The sequence below is a fragment of the Hypanus sabinus genome, chromosome 3 (assembly GCF_030144855.1).
Source record: "Hypanus sabinus isolate sHypSab1 chromosome 3, sHypSab1.hap1, whole genome shotgun sequence".
Classification (NCBI taxonomy): domain Eukaryota; kingdom Metazoa; phylum Chordata; class Chondrichthyes; order Myliobatiformes; family Dasyatidae; genus Hypanus; species Hypanus sabinus.
The window spans coordinates 29,920,119-29,942,576 of record NC_082708.1 but is presented as its reverse complement, the minus strand read 5'-3'; the positions used below and the strand labels follow the sequence as shown (position 1 = coordinate 29,942,576).

At 40.5% G+C, this 22,458-nt stretch overlaps 1 protein-coding gene across 2 annotated transcripts in view; it reads left to right on the top strand.

Annotated features, from left to right (window-relative positions):
- LOC132391145 (anosmin-1) overlaps positions 1–22,458 on the top strand; it is a 196,098-nt gene that overhangs the window by 167,159 nt on the left and 6,481 nt on the right. For both annotated transcript variants that reach the window (XM_059963969.1, XM_059963968.1), the window contains exons 9-12: positions 4,514–4,669; positions 16,481–16,575; positions 17,150–17,321; positions 21,621–21,841. In XM_059963969.1, coding sequence (XP_059819952.1) covers positions 4,514–4,669; positions 16,481–16,575; positions 17,150–17,321; positions 21,621–21,841 — 644 coding nt within the window. The remainder of the gene's footprint in view (positions 1–4,513; positions 4,670–16,480; positions 16,576–17,149; positions 17,322–21,620; positions 21,842–22,458) is intronic.

Below are 22,458 nucleotides of genomic sequence, written 5' to 3'. Positions count from 1 at the left end.
TGGAAAAATGTTGAATTTCCCCTTGGGGATGAATAAAGTATCTATCTATCTATCTATCTATCTAGAGTCCTTGAGAGTGAGCCTATAAGTCGTGGAATCAATTCAGTGTTGAGGTTAGTGCAGTTATCCTCAGTAGTTTAGGAGCCAGCTGGTTGAAGGGTAATAACTGTTCCTGAACCTGGTGGTGTGGGACCAAGGGTTCCTGTACCTCTTTCCTGATGGCTGCAGACTTGAACACATGAGTTTCCTCCGGCTGTTCTGGTTTCCTCCCATATTCCAAAAACAAACTGTTTAGTAAGTTGTAGACTTGCTACGTTGGCGCCGGAAGGGTGTAACACTTGTGGGCTGCCTCCAGCACATAGTCGAAGTGCTTTGTCGTTGATGCAAATGATGTTTATACCGTGTGTTTAGCTAACCTTTATATAAAGTCACAGCCTACATGTCACGTAGCAGATGCAAGTTGCAGATGAGGTTCTGTGGAAACTCTGAAATTGTTATTTCTAAATGATGGCCAGATGTATTGCAAACCTGAATGATATCACACTTCAGTACAGAACATTGGCTGAGAAGCATTGTATTTGTTAGGATTCACTGTCAGAAGTTAGTATAACAGTGAACACAATAGAGTGACCTCTTTCACATTGTCCCATGGTGTCCTCGTTGATCTTTGGTGACATTCAATACTATCAAATGCCCTGCCTGACTTTGTATGGATCACGAGTTAATAATGAATGAAGCCAGAAAAAGTATACATAACTAAATGAAGTATTGACTTCATTGGCAACAATAATACTAATAAGAGTGATTGGCTAAAGGTACGATAATATGCCTTAAATCAGCTTTCTAGTCCATAAAGCAATATGTATAACCTTTGAATATAGGCAGCATTTGTGTAATTTAACAAAAATTTGCTGCAAATTTACTTGCCAGTTTATAGTGAAATCCATTTGAACCTAACTGCTATTTAGCCCAAATTTGGGATACATGGAGCAAATGGACAGGTTTTAACTTGTTAATCAAAATGTAGTTACTACTGTGGAACATTGCATTTTTGTAGTGGCCCAAAAAGTTAAACTAGTTTGGATGGATGATTGGACTTGCCGAATACTAGGTCTCTGTTAGTGGTGAGCTGGACAAGATTACCACTTGCACGTGGCCTGAGTAAGAGTATAGCTTGTTTAGATTTACCAGTCCAAATCTCCTGACTAAAGTCATTCTAATTCAAGTTGACAAGGTCCTGAGCGGTGGCAAGTATTGATACACAGATTATGCCTGCCATTGTTCGTGCCCAGTCTCTGCGCTCTGTAATAATTCATGGTGTGTAATGTTCTTCTCTGAGTGGGCTGCTTTTCTTAGAACATAGAACATTACAGTACATGATATCATGTCGAACTTTTAACCCACTCTAAGATCAATCTACGTAGCTCCCTTTTTTCCTATCATCCATGTGTTTATCTGAGAGCTCCTTAAATATCCTTAATGTATCTGCCTCAGCCACCACCCAGGCAGAGAGTTTTGCACCCGCCACTCTAAGTGTAAAGAATGTACCCCTGACACCCCCTACCCCCACACTTTCCTCCAATCATGTTAAAATTAGGAGCCACACACATGTCCCCATCTACATCAACGGAGCTGTAGTGGAGCGTGTAGCCACACTCATGTCCCCATCTACATCAATGGAGCTGTAGTGGAGCGTGGAGCCACACTCATGTCCCCATCTACATCAACGGAGCTGTAGTGGAGCGTGTAGCCACACTCATGTCCCCATCTACATCAACGGAGCTGTAGTGGAGCGTGTATCAAGCTTCAAAGTCCTTGGTGTCCACATTTCCGAGGATCTCACCTGGTTCCTGAACTCCTCCTGATCAAAAAGGCGCAACAGTGCCTTTATTTCCTGCAGAGCATCAAGAAAGCTCACCTTTGTCCCAGGATACTGACGGACCTTTACCGCTGTACCATTGAGAGCATACTCACCAACTGCATCTCAGTGTGGTATGGCAATTGTCCCGTATCGGACTGCAAAGCACTCCAGTGGGTGGTGAAAACTGCCCAGCGGATTATCGGCACCCAATTGCCCACCATTGAGAGCATTTACCACAAATACTGCCTGGGCTGGGCAAAAAGTATTATCAAGGATGCACCTCACCCTAACCATGGATTTTTTACTCTCCTGCGATCTGGTAGGCACTACAGGAGCCTCCACTCCCACACCAGCAGGCACAGGAAGAGCTTCTTCCCTGAGGCTGTGACCCTGCTGAACCTCACATCACAGCGCTAAGCAGTAATGCACACGTATTGTACTGTCTCAGCACTTTTATATTTGTGTGCTGTAGCACTTACTTTTTATTTGCAGTTATTTTGTAAATAACACTATTCTTTTACACTATTCTGGTTAGATGCTAACTGCATTTCATTGGCTTTGTATCTGTATTTGGCACAATTACAACAAAGTTGAATCTAATCTAATTATGCCCCCTTCTATTGGCCATTTCTGCCCTGGGAAAAAGTCTTCGGCTGTCCACTCAATCTTTGCCTCTTATCGTCTGTACACCTCTAAGTTTATGTTGGAACTTTGATAAGCCGAACTGGTGGCGTGGTATTTATCCCGAAGACTTATGGAGGTCAGATTATTGGAGGTATTTAAAGAAGAACAAATTTCATTTTTGGACGGTCAGACGATTCAGGGCTATGTGTCTGTAGAGGAGGTGGTGAGGCTGAAGTTAGATCAACCATAATCATATTGAGTAGCAGGGAGGAGGGACTGAGCGGCCTACCCATTTTCTACTACCACCTATTTTATTCTGTTCTTATTGTTGTATAACTTTCAGCCTCATAAACTCTTCTGGGGCATTCAGCCGGGTACAGGTGTTGATTTTATCTGGCATTTTGATGACAAACTCTGCCATCTTCATTAGAAATTATGCTTAGACACATCCAGCCATGTGGTATATACTCAATATATACGAAGATCTCAGTCTAACTAAGAACTGGAATATTATTTTAAACAAGGTGGGACAGCGGATACCTGATTGGTTGAGGACGGACCAATCAGGAGGGATGGACGATAGGAGTTGACGATACAACATGTACCACGGGGCTAGATGTGCCTCGGCATTATCCCTGATGAAGATGCTGGAGTTTGTCATTGAAACATCAATTAAAATTGATACCTGTACTCGGCTGGAATCCCAAGAAGAATTTATGTGTCATATACGCCAAGAAAGCACTGGATCCTTTTTAACTTTAAGTCTGGTTGAAATTAGAACAAAAGTACAAGTGTATTGCAGCTATTGTCAGAATGGTAGTCAGTTAGTATTGCCCATAGATATCGTTTCTTTCTAAAGTAAATGTTCAAGGTAAGTTTATTATCAAAGTACATAAATGTCACCATAAACAACCTGAGATTCATTTTTTGTGGGCATCCAATAACTCTATAGAATAATAACCATAGCAGGATCAAAGAAAGACTGCCCAACTAGGGCATTCAATCGGAGTGCAGGAGGTAACAAACCATGCAAATACAAAAATCAGAAATAACAATAATAAACAAATAAGCAATATCTATTGGGAACATAAGATTGAGATTCCTTGAAAGTAAATCCTTTTCCAAAAGGAGGTTTATTCAGTGACTGAAGCATCACATCATGACAGTGCTATAGTATTTCCACAAATCACATTGCTTACAACCAATAATTGCAAAATATAACACAGTCATCTCTAGTCAAAGCACACTTGAGCCTCTGTGGCATCCACCGATCCCAGAAAACCCCCATTCTACCCATGGATACCACCTGCTCGTTCTCCAGGGATGCATGGGCCTGGGTTTAATCCTGCAAGAGAGGCAGGCAGTCAGCTCAGGCAGGCCTGGCACCTGGACCCATGGGTGGCCATCTTGGCCAGGCTCAGGAGCAATGTGACCAGGAGATCACTCAACCCACCCACCCACCTTCCCCCTCTGCACTGGGGTGGCTGAAGATCAGGAGCCGGGGCTAAAGTGCAGCCAAAGTTTGAGGAACAGGCCCTTCAGATATTCAGAGGCAGTAACCTCTCACGTTCCATATACACATGATACATTCTCTCCTCACAGCGACAGAAATGACAGGTTGTTGGGGAGTCTGTAAACCAACAAAAAATCTGTTACATGGTACTGTTATGAGTAACACTTTGCACCCCTGGCCCTATATATACTGGGGTATAAAGTTACTTGAGGTGATTCAAGAGGCACTGGAGGGATGGAATATCCTGTGTTAGTCTAATAAAATTAGGCTGATGGGAGTCTAATATTTTAAAGTGCTATTGCTCAGGTGACAACAGCAGTGTAATACAGTGAGCTTAATGGCTTAATAATAACAATAAGTAAATCATTACCTTCTCTGGTGGATTTGGGGACATTCTAACTAAGTCTAAATAAATGAATGGGGCTTGCATTTGGATGGGGTAATCCATCAGTTACTCTAGACTAGACACATTATTTTGAAGCAGTCGCCTTAAAGTTGATGTTATTTCTTCAAAGGAGACCTTTCAGCTTCAACAACAAAATCCAGACCTGGTGTTGTCAATGCCCTCCCATCATCTCATGGGAAAAGAACTATGCGTCTCATTGATGTCGGGGCCCCTTTCTATCAGGACAATCAGCTTCAGGTTAAAGTTTACTGGAAGAAAATGGAAGGTATGTGTTACTCACTCTATGATCTATACCTTCAAGCTGAAGTACTGTAAAACTGGTACAAGTTTACTTTCAGGATATATTGGGAAGGGGTAAGAGAAACTTAGTATGCCTGCAACTTAGACATTAGTGTTTATCTAATAATATTTGACTGATTGAACATGATACTGATGGTACTTGTTGATGTATTTTTATTTTTATTCCTATTTTGCTAATGCTCAAACAATATATCTGTGCATTATTGGAACTGGCAGGATTTCAAAACCTGATATTCTGTTTCTCATTATTGATAAAACTTATGAAGGAGAGCTGAATGCATTTCAAATCTCAAAAAAGTTGTTTTCTTAAATTGAAGTTTCCAAAAATAGGGAGCATCAGATGTGCAGGTCCTCCCCATATTATGAGCACCTGACTTGTTGACAAGCTGTACCTCTGAGCCAGTGTTTGGGAGACCTGCATATGGATGGGGATAGATTTGCTAGATCTGTGGAGCTGAAGGCATCTTCTGCTGGATGAGAATGGGAATTTCAGTGTCCTGCTCCGTCCATCTTCATTACCCCCCCCCCCCCCATCCCCAATCTTCCCCTCCATAATCAGTAGCTGCGTTGAATCCAGTGTACCTAGACGTGGTGAGCAGACTCACTCACTGAGCTAGTGAAGCCGGCAGCTCATCCCTTGCTTGCTCACTCTTAATCGAATCTGTTTCTCTGATGCTCTCCCAAACACACTGTTTTTGTTCAGTTTTCAACTCAGAAAGTTTGGTTACAAAGTCTGGGGTACAAAGAGTTCTCAGGACCAGAACCCTGCTTTAACTTGGGAAATTGATTTTCATGGTACTTGATTGTATTTTTGCTCCCCCAAAATCCCGTTGAGGATTACTCAGTGTAATGTTTAAACATCAGATCTATTAGCTATAGTTGGAAGGGGAGAGTTAAAGAATGAGTGTTGGAACATAGAAATTAATATTGTTGTCAAACTTTTCCATAAAACATTGGCATGTTATCTTTTATTGCTCTTAACATTTGCTCTTTACGGAATTACAAGTGCAAAGTTGATATGACTTGCTGATAAGCACATTGCTTTTCACCCTTGAGCTATGGATTTAAATCCTGCAGGAGAGCTTTCCTTGGCACAAAGGCTGGACTTAGAATGATTTTGGATAGCTACATTCCGGCTTCAAGCATGAAAACAGCAACGAGGTTCTAATTAGAGCCGCTAGGTCGTGTAATGGTTAGTGTAAAACTATTACAGCGCCAGCTTTAAGACTGAGGTTCAGTTCCTGCTGCTGTCTGTAAGGAGTTAGTTTATTCTTCCCGTGACCATACTGGTTTCCTCTGGGTGCTCCAGTTTCTTCCCACATGCAGTTAACGTTAGTGAGTTGGTGCCTGTAGCACGGGGAGACTTGCAGGCTGGCCAGAGCAATCCTCCCTGATTTGATGCAAACTATGCATTTCATTGCAGGTTTCAAGATACATGTGATAAATAAAGCTCATCTTTAAAAGAACTTTTCTTTTACCTGACATTCTCAGTCTACAACATGTACCAAGTCATTTATGTGGATGGAGTCAGACTGAATTTCAGAACATGTAATGAAAAGTCTGAGGTGGGTTTTAAAGGGTAATCCTAAAGGAGTAGAGGAGCATAAATTAAAGTATCATTTATAGGTAAGGAGGTGAGAAATGACCCAATCCTATCCGATTATAGGCTAGATATTCCCACATGTATTATAACAGATACGGAGCCAAATGTATGTCCGTAGCTCTCATAGGATAGGGCTGTCCTGGCTGTGATTCATTATGAACACCCTCAAGTCCCAGTAATTTATAACAAAACTAACAGCACATCAAGTATAGAGAGATCACAGAGGGGCATAATGGGAAATAATAAGGTGACACTGAATGGTAATGGGTGCTGTATTGATGCAAGGGACAATGTTTTTCAGTGCAGGTTAGGATATTCATTTGTCTGCCGGCCAATTCAAACCGAAGGCTGGATTGGATATATTTTATCACAAGGAATCTGCCAAGTAAGGTTGAAGAACCAAATACTGTAATTAACAAACATTATTTGTGGCATTTAAAAAGTCATACAGTAGTTGAAAGAACAGCAAGACTGGCAAATTCCAGGGTATAGAATCTTCATGTGGTTTAGGAGCTGGAAGGGCAGACTTACGAAAGAAGACCTGGAATTGCAATATCGGTTAAGGAATCTATTACTGTGGTAATGGAGCAGGACATCTTAGAAGGCTCTTCATATGAGGTTACATGGGTAGGACTTAGGAACAAAAAATTAGGGCAATTATTTTGCTGGGGTATAGTACAGATCTCATAATAGTTAGCAGGAGATGAAGGAACCTATATTGTGGACAATCCACAGAATTTTATGAATAATAGAATCATGATTACTCATAATTATGATTAGTCATAGTAATATGATTTATAGAAGTGGATATTAAGTGGGAATGCTTCATTGTGAAAGGTATAGAAGGGAGTTTTTAAAGAGAGTCCGGGGAGCTTTAGGTATGACTTAGAGAAGGGATGATATTAGCATAAACAGCTAAATGGAGGGAGTATCAGTGGGAGAATATTTTGGAGACCATAGCTCTGTAAGTGTTAAGGTTGTTATTGGAGAAGGACAAAAATACATTGGAAATTAAGGTCCAGAACTGGGGGGGAGGGGGGAGCTCATTATGAGACATGACCTGTCAATGTGGGCTGGGAGCAGCTTCCTTCAGGAAGTTTATAGGCAACTATTTGGAAGATTCAGAATTAAAATATCTAAGACTGTGGGAGGTCTTAGGTGGATAGTCAAAGTGTTCTTCCATGGTTGGGGTATCAGAACCAAGAGCACATAGGTCTAAGGTGAGAGAAAACACTTTAAAGAGTATCTAAGAGGTAAGCTTTTTTTACATAGAGAGTGATTAATATCTGGAACATGCTGGCAGAGGAGGTGGTGGAATCGGATATGATCACAATGATTAAGAAGCATGTAGATAGACACTTAAATGGGGAAGACATTGAAGAATGTGGTTCTGATGCAGGCAAATGGGATTAGTGTAGATGAGCAAAAAGGTTGGCATGGATGTAATAGTTCAAAGGGCTCGGTATTGTGTTGTGCAACTTCAACTCTTCTGGAACGTTTCTGCGCTCGATGACTTGATGAAATAATGGAAGTTCAGAGTCAATGTGTTAGTTTAATGATGAAAGGTGAGGTTTGACAAGTCTAAAGAGCCACATCTGTCAAGGGACATGGACAGTTGGATAAAAGGTAAGGGTTAAGAAGGCAAATAGGATACATGACAGCGTAGAATATAAGAGAAGGCAGGTCAGGGTACAACTGTATGCAACTTTAGCTATGCCACATCTGGAGTACTGATTACACTTCTAGTTGCCACACCAGAGGGATTTTATTTAGTTATTTAGAAATACTGTGCAGAATAGGCCCTGCTGGCCCAATGAACCGCCCTGCCCAGCAACCCACCTATTTACAATTTACAATAACCAGTGAGCCTCCTAACTGGTATACCTCTGTATCTTGAGAGAGAACTGGAGCACCCGGAGGAAATCCATGTGTTCACGGGATGGACGTACAAACTTCTTACAGTCAACGTCGAACTCTGATGCCCTAGCTGTATTAGTGCCGCTCTACCTTGATTGCACGACTGCACCGGAGCGGCCATAGAAACTCATCGGAAAGTTGTCTGGGATGGAGTGCTTCATTTATGAAGAGAGGCTGGATTTGTTTTCTTTGAAGTGGGGAAGGCTGAAGGGTGAACCGATTGAAATGATCAGAATTATGAGGTGCACAGACAGAGTAGGTAATGTGGAACATTTCCTTTTAGTGTAGGTTTAAGTTCAGCAGTGGGAGATTTAGAGAGGATTTATGGAAGAAGTTTTTTTACAGGGAGGCTGGTTGAAACCCGGTGCTCACAGCTTTAATGGATGGTAGAAGCAGGTGCACTTACAATACTTATTGAGTATTTATATGAAACTAGAAGGCTATGCATTAAGTGGGATTAATGATGCATAGGGTTGGCTGAAAAGTCTGTCTCATGTTGTATGACACGATGGCTCTATAATTCTGATATGGGCCTTAAAGGAGAAAACAACCCCCGAAGCAGGGCATAAAACAATACTGACTGCAATTTACTTTCCATTCTACAGTATTATACTGAAAGGTTTAAGTATACCTGATATATGTTATTTTGTAGATTACATAATCTTGAATAAATGTTATTGGAAACCTGGAATGGAAAATAATCTATGAAGTGCTTACACAGAGCCCTCACTGTTGTGACACCTGTATTAGTGGCCCAGCTTATTCAGACAAATCTGATCGTTTCTGATATCTTCTTAGTCAGTTTCAATCATTGTCAGACCATTGATTACTTCTCAGCAACTTAGAAAACTGTGCAGAGCATTCAGATAATAGAGAGTTTTTAACGTAGCAAGTTCTTTGTTATTCTTGAGGCAGGAGAAAACTTAAGAACATAACTTAAAGTGAAAGTGAGTAATTCCAAAGAACAACATAAAATGATAATCGATTTCAAGTTGGATATGGGTCATAGGGAGGGGAAACTACGCGTGATATCCTTGCCATTGACTTGTGTTCATCCAATATTTATATACAGTAGTTTATTGATGGTCTACCATGTATTTAGCTGTATTTCAACCCTCTTCTGTGGCAAAAGCATATTGGAATTTTCCATCATTTAGCCACAATTACAATCACCTACACCAGCATATCCAATAAACAGTTATATGAGATTAGGACAAATAATTGTTCAGCTGTCATAACAAAAAATGGGCATATAATTAACCTCAATATCTCAGCGCTGTTGTAACTGGCTGGTTTATATAATATGGTCTCTCAATACTTCCCACCTTATAATATTCAACTCAGCCTTCTTTTAATATGCTGCCATCGCATATTACATCCTTCCAGGATGTAACCAGGAAGTTAGACAAGGGAGATCCAGTGGATGTAGTGTACCTCAATTTTCAGAAGGCATTTGATAAGGTCCCACATAGAAGATTGGTAGAAGACAATGGATGCTTTCAAGAAGGAGCTAGATAGGTATCTTATGGATAGGAGAATCAAGGGATATGGGGACAAGGCAGGAACTGGGTATTGATAGTAGATGATCAGCCATGATCTCAGAATGGCAGTGCAGGCTCGAAGGGCCGAATGGTCTACTTCTGCACCTATTGTCTATTGCATTCTGTTGTTTATCTTTGATGAGTGGCTGTGTATATTATTTGGAGATCTTATTGACTTTAATGTTATCTCATCACAATGTTTTAAAGCTGGAAGGTACTGGATATTTAATGAAGAATCTGAATCAGGTTTATTATTATCATGTGATGTGAAATTTGTTAACTTAGCAGCAGCAGTTGAATGCAATACATAATCTAGTGAGAGAAAAAATAAAATTAAAAAAATAAACAAGTAAATCAATTATGTCTATTGAATAGATTTAAAAAGCTGATTTAAAAAACCGTAATACTGTATATTTTTTAAAAAAGTGAGGTAGTGTCCAAAGATTCAGTGTCCATTTAGGAATCAGATGGCAGAGGGGAAGAAGCTGTTCCTGAATCGCTGAGTGTGTGCCTTCAGGCTTCTGTAATTCCTATCTGATGGTAACAGTGAGAAAAGGATATGCCCTGGGTGCTGGAGGTCCTTAATAACAGACGCTGCTTTTCTGAGAAACCGCTCCCTAAAGATGTCCTGGGTACTTTATAGGCTAGTACCCAAGATGGAACTGACTAGATTTACAACCTTCTGCAGCTTCTTTCTGTCCTATGCAGTAGCCCCTCCACACCAGACAGTGATGCAGCCTGTCAGAATGCTCTCCACCGTACAACTATAGAACTTTTTGAGTGTACTTGTTGACATGCCAAATCCCTTCAAACTCCTAATAAAGTTATAGCCACTGTCTTTCCTCCTTTATGACTACATCGATGTGTTGGGACTAGGTTAGATCCTCAGAGATCTTGACACCCAGGAACTTGAAACTGCTCACTCTCTCTACTTCTGATTCCTCTGTGAGGATTATTATGTGTTCCTTCATCTTACCCTTCCTGAAGTCCACAATCAGCTCTTTCGTCTTACTGACGTTGAGTGCCAGGTTGTTGCAGTGACACCATTCCACTAGTTACCATTTCTCACTCCTGTACGCCCTCTCATCACCACTTGAGATTCGACCATCAATGGTTGTATCGTCAGCAAATTTATAGATGGTATTTGAGCTTTGCCTAGCCACCCAGTTATGTGTATACAGAGAGCAGAACAGTGGGCTAAGCACACACCCCTGAGGTGCGCCAGTGTTGATCATCAGTGAAGAGGATATGTTATCACCAATCCGTGCAGATTGTCTACATAACCATTTCCAAAAAATGTTCAAACTAAGACTTGTTCCACTTATCCTCCCATCTCCAAAGATTTGGGTAAATGTCTTGTCCGTATAGACAGGTATTGTGCCAGTGACTTTGGCTCAACCTGTGGTTTGTGCAAGTAGAGCTATGATCAGCTCTCAACTTCCCTGGGCTGGAGTGCCCATCGGTGATCTTCGCCCAGTTCGGATTGATAACTGGTTGCAGAGGACAACAGATTCCTCAGCCTGCAGACATCAAAATCAAACCACCCTTAGAAAGAGATCATCTGGGAATATTACAAATCATTTACTTACCTTTTGAAGCTCAGTCAATAATTATAACACGGAAACTTAATAAAAGTCTTAGCACATCAAAAGGTTGTTTATAGCTTTAGAATAAAAGCAATTAGATGAGAGGAGGTTTTTTTTAGAAGGAATTTCCGCAAACAATATTCTGTAGCAAGAGATTAATCTCCTGACTCCCAAAGCCCTTCCACCATCTGCAAAACACAATTCAGGGGTGTGATGGCATACTTCCGATTTGTCTGGAGGGTGCACAACATCGAAGAGGCTAGAATTCCATCCAGGAAAAAAGCATCCTCCCTGACTCACACTTGATCGACAAATTTAAATGCTCATTGACCGTGATGAAATGCTTTGAGAGGTTGGTCATGACTGGACTGATCTCCTGCCTCAGCAAGGACCTAGACCCATTGCAATTTGCCTATTGTCACAGTGGGTCAATGGCAGAAGCAGTCTCCATGGCTTTTCACATAGCTTTAGACCATCTAAACAACACAAACACCTACGTTGGGGTACTGTTCATCGACTATAGCTCAGCGTTTAATACTATCATTCGCACAATCCTGATAGAGAAGTTGCAGAACCTGGGCCTCTGAACCTCCCTCTGTAATTGGATCCACAGCTTCCTAACTGGAAGACCATAGTCTGCACGGATTGGTGATAACATCTCCTCTTCGCTGACGATCAACGCTGGCACACCTCAGGGGTGTGTGCTTAGCCCACTGCTCTATCTACTCTCTATATACACATGACTGTGTGGCTAGGCACAGCTTAAATACCATCTACAAACTTGCTGACGATACAACCATTGTTGGTAGAATCTCAGGTGGTGATGAGACGGCGTACAGGAGTGAGATATGTCAACTAGTGGAATGGTGCTGCAGCAACAACCTGGCACTCAACGTCAGTAAGATGAAAGAGCTGATTGTGGACTTCAGGAAGGATAAGTTGAAGGAACACATACCAATCCTCATAGAGGAATCAGAAGTGGAGAGAGTGAGCAGCTTCAAGTTCCTGGATGCCAAGATCTCTGAGGATCAAACCTGGTCCCAACACATTGATGGAGTCATAAAGAAGGCCAGACAGCAACTATACTTTATTAGGAGTTTGAAGAGATTTGGCAAGTCAACAAATACACTCAAAAAATTCTATAGTTGTTCCATGGAGAGCATTCTGACAGGCTGCATCACTGTCTGGTATGGAGGTGCTACTGCACAGGACCTAAAGAAGCTGCAGAAGGTTGTAAATCTAGTCAGTTCCATCTTGGGTAGTAGCCTACAAAGTACCCAGAACATCTTCAGGGAGCAGTGTCTCAGAAAGGCAGCGTCCATTATTAAAGATCTCCAGCACCCAGGGCATGCCCTTTTCTCACTGTTACCATCAGGTAGGAGGTACAGAAGCCTGAAGGCACACACTCAGCGATTCAGGAACAGCTTCTTCCCCTCTGCCATCCGATTCCTGAATGGACTTTGAAGCTTTGGACACTACTTCACTTTTTTTAGTATACACTATTTCTGTTCTTGAACATTTTTAAATAATCTATTCAATATATGTAATTGATTTACTTGTTTGTTTATTATTATTTTTATTTAATTTATTATTATTTTTATCTCTCTCTGCTAGATTATGTATTGCATTGTACTGCTGCTGCTAAGTTAACAAATTTCATGTCACATGCCGGTGATAATAAACCTGATTCTAATTCTCTACTACCAGCACACCCTGTAGTGTGTACCATCATTAATGCACACAGCAAGTCTCTAATTCTTCTGCAATAGCACCTCCCTAACACAGTGCCCCTGATGCTTGAGGATGGTGTGAAAGTTGGAGAGAAGACAGAGTGTGGTGATGATTTTGTCCCTTTTGGTAGAGAGCATGGTGGTCACAGAAGACCTTGCAAGTTATTGTGGCATATCTTGTAGGCTGTAACCACGATGCGCCGGAGTGAATAATTAGGTGGATGGAGAGAGTATTAACATCTAGCTTGCTTGGTTTGTCCTAGCTGGTGTTGGTTAGCTCCAAAAATACTTCTGGGAATTCAATTTGACCTTGCATGACTTGCTCCTGGCTAGTGCCGAGGTTCTTGAATATTGTTGGAGCTGCACGCATTCTGAAAAAGACAATGTATTCCTCACACTCCTACGTTGTAAAGTTTGGAGTGCATGAAGTGTTTACTTGCCACTGAATACCTAAGCTCTAACTTATTCTACCTTATGTTGGTATTGTATTTGGAAAGCACCTGGTACATAACCTTCGAACATTTTTGTTAATGACTTTGAACCACCATAGCATTCAAGTGTCACTTGTTACAAGCATGTTACAAAATTATGGAAGACTGTATATTGTTCACAGAATCCATGGCCTTAGTTTTAATGACAGTACTGACTGTACTGTCTCAGCCCAAAATGTCATGTCTGTTTATTAGAACATAGAACATAAAACACTGCATCACAGTATGGGCCCTCTGGCCCACAATGTAGTGTCAGCCTTTTAACCTACTCCAAGTTAGGTTAGAGTCAGCATTTGCTTCAACCCTGGCCACTTCTATCTGATATTGGCCCTCGATGCTGAAAGGGCAACAAATCAGTGGCCATTTAAATATTGCAATGAGGCTGTTCAACTTCAATTCAGCAATTCTATATTCCTACCTGACCTGTTGAGGCTCAGGAAATTGGGCAATTACAAAGAGGCCAGGAGGAATGATCTCCCACTGAATCAGGAATAATATCCACAGACTCAACCAGTAAATATATTCGCTCTTCCACCGTTGACCAACAGATAGAGCAGCACTATAATTAGATAGCCTTCTAACCTCCCTTTGAACTCTATGACAATATGACAGCCACCTTTAAGGTCCAGCAGTTCAGTAATGTACAGTTGTGTCATCTCAAGGTATCTCATCCAATTCCATACAGAAACATAGAAAACCTACAGCACAATACAGGCCCTTCATTCCACAAAGCTGTACCGAACATGTCCTTACCTTAGAAATTACCTAGGGTTACCCATACCCCTCTATTTTTCTGAGCTCCATGTACCTGTCCAGGGGTCTCTTGAAAGACCCTATCGTATCTGCCTCCACCACCGTTGCCAGCAGCCCATTCCACGCACTCACCACTCTCTGAGTAAAAAAACTTACCCCTGACATCTCCTCTGTACCTGCCTCCAAGCACCTTAATATAACCATATAACCATACAACAATTACAGCAAGGAAACAGGCCATCTCAGCCCTTCTAGTCAGTGCTGAACACTTACTCTCACCTAGTCCCACCAACCTGCACTCAGCCCATAACCCTCCATTCCTTTCCTGTCCATATACCTATCCAATTTTACTTTAAGTGACAAAATTGAACCTGCCTCTACCACTTCTACTGGAAGCTCGTTCCACACAGCTTCCACTCTCTGAGCAAAGAAGTTTCCCCTCGTGTTACCCCTAAACTTTTGCCCCTTAACTCTCAACTCATGTCCTCTTGTTTGAATCTGCCCTACTCTCAATGGAAAACGCCTATCCACGTCAACTCTATCTATCCCACTCATAATTTTAAATACCTCTATCAAGTCCCCCCTCAATCTTCTATGCTCCAAATATGACTTGTACCATCATCAGATTGCTCCTAATCTGCTGCCATCATCAATAACACCCTTTTATCTTCATCTGACCATTGCCACCATTAGATAGCTCCACCCATAATCATCCTCTGTGCAATAAGTGCCCAACCCCATCTGAACCATCACCATGACTATGCAAAGGACCAACTCTGCGATTGAGAACTCTCATTTGACCATTTACCCCATGGTTCAGACCCTATTTCATATCAACATTCCTCATGGATATAGAACACTCTGCAATTTCTCACCTCTTTCACATTGGGCTCAAGCCCAGGATCTCTTCATTCCTTCCTCACACTTGCCTAATATCCTAAGTTTCCTATCTGAGAAGGCTATAGTCTTTCAAGCAAGGTACATGTGACAGGGAACCTAATGGAGAATAAAATAAACCAATCCCTGAAAGATATTTGGGGAGCCTTTTCCAACACTTCCAGTCCCAACCCTGGATGTCTCCAGTACATGTCTCGTTCTTCTTTTAAACACTCTCCATCAGCAAGCCATCTACTCTAAGTTCTGCACACATGACTCAGAGTCAATCTCTATATGGTAACCCTTTTATGAAGTCCTTGAGGTGTCTTCCAGTGATATTGACTGTACAGCTAGTGCTGCAACGAAAATCATGATATATGTGAGTGATGATTAACCGGATTCTGGTATGGGTCTCTGTTGTGAACTGAGAGTGGGAAGGGGGTAGGGAGAAAGGAATCAAGGTTGGGATAAGGGGAAGGGAGAGGGGAGGGAGGGAGAAGCACCAGAGAGAATCTGTAATGATCAATAAACAAATTGCTTAGAATCAAATGATCTTGCCTGGTGTCTCAGCGCTGGATGTGTCTACATCTGCGCCACTCCCCTCCCGTCCCTGGCACTCATTCTCTGCTACCCGTCACATAACCTTGCCATTCCCAACATCCTTTGCTTTTCCCAGATTTACATAGGTAAATCGATAGTTTATAGATATAGTTAACCAAAGTTACTTTCTATATTTTGCAAAGAACGCACTTCAAAATATCAAATACAGAACATCTTAATATTAGGATGAATGGTTGGTGCTTTCCTCCCAGGATGGTCCAGGTTTCCTGTGCACTGCCATCCAGTTTGAGAACACCATATCCCTGCAATAACTTCAGTAAAACATATTGTTAACTTCCATATAGCCATTAATCCAAATCATTGGGCAGAATCAAATGTGATCTTTGAGCACATTAAGGTTATTATTAGTAATCTTCAGCCATCTATATGCCAATAATGAGTCCAAATGGCCACAGGTGAAATATTCTGAACAAGTCTGCATATTTATCTTCATATTTTTAGTGCAATTATGACAAAATGATCTTGAGATAGAGGAATAGATTTGTTTGCAGTTGTTCCAATCAAAGAGAATTGTCCAAATATTTGGCAACACCAGAGCAATTATATCCTTGAACTTTCCTGACACATCTAATTAAAATATGCTCAGCATTACTAAGTGCAATGTGAACTCTGTCAAGAGTATTGGCTGATGATAATATGTGAATGGCGTTGTCCCTAGATCCTAGTGGCGTTGCAGAGCGGTACCTTGTCCAATGGATGCCAGAGTCTTGCAAGCACAACGAGACAAAGATCTCCAGAAAAGTCATAGCCCATGTAAGTTCCAATATTTCTGACTTCCATTTTTTGCAATTTGATCCTGCGAACTTAATTAAAGAGCTTCTGTGACAGTAACACCATCAATCAGAATTTAGTCGATTGTTCTATTGACTGATTTTTTTTTTCTCTTTTGCTGCTTAAAGCATTGACTTGCTGACAGGTACCCGCGGTCCTCCATGAGCGCATCTCACTTTTCATGCAGTCACCCTGAGTATAGAGCAGGGAAGGGGACAGGGGGATCCGATTTAATCCCTTGAGCTGTTTTAGATATGGTAACATAACAAAACGTTGACTATTCCTTTAAAGCAGTTGGATTGCTCTCAGGTTATAAATATTGTAATGGAGTAAAAGAGATTTAAAAACAAGTTTGCTACTACTGTACTTAAATCACAGAATGTCAAAAGAAAGAAATAATATTCCTTAGGACAGATACTTTATGGATTTATGAAAAAATGAAACTCAAATTCTTTACTGTTAACAAACTCCTTTAAGATTCAATTACAGTCCATCTCATAGCAGTAATTACAAGACAAATTCAATTAGTTAAATTTCATGCTATCTTTTTCCATAGGAAAACTATGTAATTCTCCCAGGACTGATTTTCTCGTGCAAATATAAAGTTATGGTCCAACCAGTAATGGCCAGGGGCCAGGGGAAAGCAGAAGCAGTGATCTTCACAACACCATCATGCTCATCTCTTCGAGGAAAAGGTCTAAAACATAGCAGTTGTCCCAGTGATGGGGGTGAGTACAGGAGGGAATTACGCTCTTCAATTAAGCATGCTATTCTATTTGCAGGTATGTTTCAGTGGCACATATATGACAAGTAGACATAGGTCATCACAAAGACTGTGCAGTATAAAACATAGACTTCAAGCAGAAAGTTATGAATTTGAATCCTTATGGGAATAATTGCTAGTCTTCTTTGGTAATAATAGAGCCATTTCTAGTTAGCATAAATTCCTGAATTTGAGAAATTCCTGAGCTTTTGAGCTTCCTGTTCCCTGACCTTAGTTTATATGAAATGGTTTTGTTGAAGAGAGTTGACAGAGAAATTGGGCTAAGACTTAGCAAAGTATGGGGAGAAGTAAATTGGCAGCAATGTCTGATTTACTTTTTTAATTGACATCAACACAGCATTACTTTGCTAAGTTTAGAATTTATAGAACCTCAGACATCTTCTAGCTGAGTTATGTGGTAGTGCCACAGAGGTAAAAGTATCTGAGAAAACAGGCTTACGGCAAAAGTGACATGAAAAAAATGGATATATAGGTTTCATAAAAAGTATCGAGTGTTTCAATACATCACCATTATCTCTTGAGTCAGACAATTGATTTAAGGCCCACTCTTGGCAGATAATACTAAAGGATTACTGCAGTGTTGATGATGGTGACTGTCAGATAAAATATCTAACCTGAATCTCATCTCTTCTCTTACTGGACATATGAGATTCCAAAACGCTCCTTGGTGAATTGTTCCTGATAATACGGAACAAAATTTATTATTCAATTAGCACAATAAAATGGGAGAGAAATGGGTCAGCCATGAGGAAATGGTAGACAAGGCTTGATGGGCTAAATGGCCTAATTCTGCTGCTATATCTTATGGTCTTATGGAGTCTATTAAAATTTAATAAAACAATTTTGCATCATTAGTTTTAACTATATAACCATATAACAATTACAGTATGGAAACAGGCCATCTCGGCCCTTCTAGTCCATCCTGAATGCTTACTCTCACCTAGTCCCACCGACCTGCACTCAGCCCATAACCCTCCATTCCTTTCCTGTCCATATACCTATCCAATTTTATTTTATATATCGAACCTGCCTCTACCACTTCTACTGGAAGCTCATTCCACACAGCTACCACTCTCTGAGTAAAGAAATTCCCCCTCGTGTTATCCCTAAACTTTTGCCCCCTAAGTCTCAATTTATGTCCTTTTGTTTGAATCTCCCCTACTCTCAATGGAAAAAGCCTATCCACGTCAACTCTATCTATCTGCCTCATAATTTTAAATACCTCTATCAAGTCCCCCAAATAGAGGTATTTACAGATTTCAGTTACAGATTACAGATTTCATGGACTGATAGACATAGTCTTTATTTTTTAGGTCTTTATTCTTTGGAGCGTAGAAGGTTGGGGGAGATTTGATAGAGGTATTTAAAATTATGAGGGGGATAGATAGAGTTGACATGGATAGGCTTTTTCCATTGAGAGTAGGGGAGATTCAAACAAGAGGACATGAGTTGAGGGTTAGGGGGCAAAAGTTTAAGGGTAACACGAAGGGGAACTTCTTTACTCAGAGAGTGGTAGCTGTGTGGAATGAGCTTCCAGTAGAAGTGGTAGAGGCAGGTTCGGTATTGTCATTTAAAGTAAAATTGGATAGGTATATGGACAGGAAGGGAATGGAGGGTTATGGGCTGAGTGTGGGCCAGTGGGACTAGGTGAGTGTAAGTGTCGGCATGGACTAGAAGGGCTGAGGTGGCCTGTTTCCGTGCTGTAATTGTTATATGGTTATATAGTCTCAACAGTGGCTGTAGAACAAATATAGGATCATACAACATGGAATCAGGCCCTTCAAACCATCATATCTATGTTAACTATCAAGAATCCCATCTGTACCAATCCTAATTGCCTGTGCTTGGGCCATAGCTTTTTCTATTTTGGTGATGCAGTTATTGAATTGATACTTGTTACCTGTTGTGAAAAGAGCTGCCTCCATCTCCCACTCAGATAGTACGTTTCAGGTTGATTTTTAGCTGCGAGACTATGAGATATCCTGAGGTGCAGGGGCCAGCTTACTGGAAGATGGAGCGGAGGGATGGGAGGCGTTAGTCATGGCATCAATAAATTAAGAAATGTGGATGGGTTAGAAGCATTTTATAAACTTCCTTAAAATAAATAAGATCCATTAAAAACAAAAGAAAAAATGCAGATGCTGGAAATCTGAGCAACACACACCTGAGTCCTACTGAAGGATTTCGGCCCGAAACGTTGACTTTACTATTTTCCATAGATACTGCCTGGCATGCTGAGTTCCTCCAGCATTTTGTTTATGAAGATCCATTAAATATTGAAAACCTGTTTTGAACTTTACAAATGAAACAGGGCTCAACAAGAAATAAGACTGATAAATAACAATTTCCCCAAGGATTTTTTTTCTCTACTACAAATACTATCTGTGGCAAATTTTCCTTAATTTGTAGACCGTAGTACAAGGTTATGTGGGATTTGGTAACATATCACTTCAAAGGCCCATGTGCAACTCAGGTTTCATTAACATCTCATTCTGAATCCTCCCTGTGCATGTCATCAGGACATGTAGTTTTGGTGGCAATTTTCAGACTCAGTAAAAACTGGTATTTCAAACTGCAAACACAGTAGAAACTAACAACTGGTAGAACCTTGATTCATGCGGGTCTATGCAGATTATGGCAGCAGATCATTCCTGAACCTTATTCATAATGAATGATGCTATTAGTTTATTGGGACCTTTCCTCTGCATGCTGCAGTTTTCCATCTTGTAATTTATATATACACAGTAACTGATAATAAATAAGAAGATGTTTGTTATCACTGTAAACCTATCTCACAGCATGACTAAGGATAGTATTGACACTACTTGTCATTCTTAAGGCACAGGCATGGTTGAAGGAGAAATTGTTTCAAAAATAATGGTGTGTTGCATGATGTCAATATTAATCTTGTACTGACATGCATCCTGTCTTTATTGGCTGTTGGAAAACTATATTACTCAAACTATTCTCCTTCCTCCTACTGAGAGAATTTTAATATTTAATCTGCTTTCACCACCATTTCACAAGGTACATTCCAGACCACAGCAAATTGCTACACAAATATTTATTTCTGAATCTTCCACTCATGGAATTTCTGCCAATCATCTTAACTCTGCTTATTGACCCTCGTTCTAGTGGAAACAGATTCTATTTCAAAGCCCAATTGAATTTTGAACAGCTTCATCAATTCTGCTCAGCATTCACTGAGAATAATTTGAGTAATCATGGTCTGTCTATACAACAGAAGTTTTTCCAGCTATTCCTGATACTTCTGCTCTATTTTTGCACTACTTATTTAATTCAGTTTTTATATTTTTCTTACTGTAATTTATAGTTTTGAATTTTAAGCATGCACTGTATTGCTGCTGCAAAACAACAAATTTCAGGGCATACGTCAGTAATATTAAACCTGATTCTGATTCTGCTCTGCATTTTATTCAAGGCCTTGGCAACCTTCTTACATCATGGTAACTAGAACTGGACATGAGCTGAGGCTTAACTTACTCTATTCAGCTCCATGTCTTTATTATTAAAGCTGGGAGCTGAGTACTCTTTTTAGTACAGTGTATGAACTTATACTAAACACAGGCTCTTTCATTGTTGTAGGTTTTGTTAGCTCCTGGTTGTTTGCCAACTTTATGATTAGGTTTCAGTTTTCGATGCAATATTATTAGCCAGTGGATCTTATGATATTAATAGCAATATTCTTCATTTCAAGCCCTAGTTAATTTGTAGCTCCAGAATCAATTCAACATTGTCCAATTTACATATTTCTCCAATGAAAATTATCCAGGAAAAACATACAATAACAATTGGAGAACTTGTTCTAAAATGGACTGTTTGGTCAATATGGATATCTGCCAACCCTAATTGTGAGTAATAATAAATAGCACACAACACACACAGAATGCTCTGTTTCCTATATATTGGGTTATCTTTCAGAAATAAGTTCTGCTTAACCATAGATTATTTGTTTAGATGCCTTCACTCTCTCTTTTCTTTGTTTTACATCCCAGATGTAATACAATTATGGATTGTTCTTTACACTAGAAAAATATCAGTTCTGTATTACTGTGCTGTAATTGTAATATAAGAATCCCATTTAGGATTTATCAGAGCTTACAGAAAAGTGTCAGCCATCAGATATATTACCATAAGTGACATATATATCATTTGGAAAAGAACTATTAAAGATATGAGCACTCAAGTTTGACATTTTGTGAACTATGTTCCTCTTTTGCAGTGACAACCATTCCCAAAGTACTTGTCAAACCTGAGAATCTGTCGGCATCGTTCATAATTCATGCAGGGAACATTACAGGTCACTTCCACTGGAGGATATCTAAAATACAGCTTCATCAGCCTGTAACAGGATTTCAGGTTACCTGGGCAGAAGTGACTACAGAAAGCCGTCAAAACAGTTTGCCGAACAGCATTATTTCCCAGTCTCAGATATTGCCACCGGTAAGTCAATAATTGCAATTATGTTCACTCAGGTATGTCCTAAACATAGAGCTGGGCCATCTTAATGCTGGTTAGCATTTAGGACTTGTGCTATGTTTCTATGACTGTGTGTGTGTGTTTGTGTGTGTGTGTGTGTGTGTGTGTGTGTGTGTGTGTGTGTGAGAGAGAGAGAGAGAGAGAGAGCAGGTTGGGTTAGGGGACGCATATATACCAGGCAAAAGCATGCTATAGTCTGGCATTAAATGTAAAGAACATAGTGCAGAGGGAAGGTCCTTATAACTATACTGCTCTTGAGAATTCAGATATGGACCACAGCTGGGATGCTTTCATTGAGACTGTGGTTATACAATCTAGCTTTCCTGACTAATGGCAGTAAATGATAAGGAGCATGAAGGAATCCATCTTCATGCTCTAGCAGGAAGTTGAGCAGAGCCTGGAGACCATAACCTGGAGGCTGTAAGGGCATCGGAACAATTCAGTGGCAATCCCTTTGCACAGAGCCCACTGAACTTCTGGTAAGATGGTGGCATGTTTAGACGTAGCTGCCACTAAGGAGCCAACCAAAGTTGTTAGTGGCTTTTTCTTTTTTATGATCGCAAGGCACTGTTGGACATTAA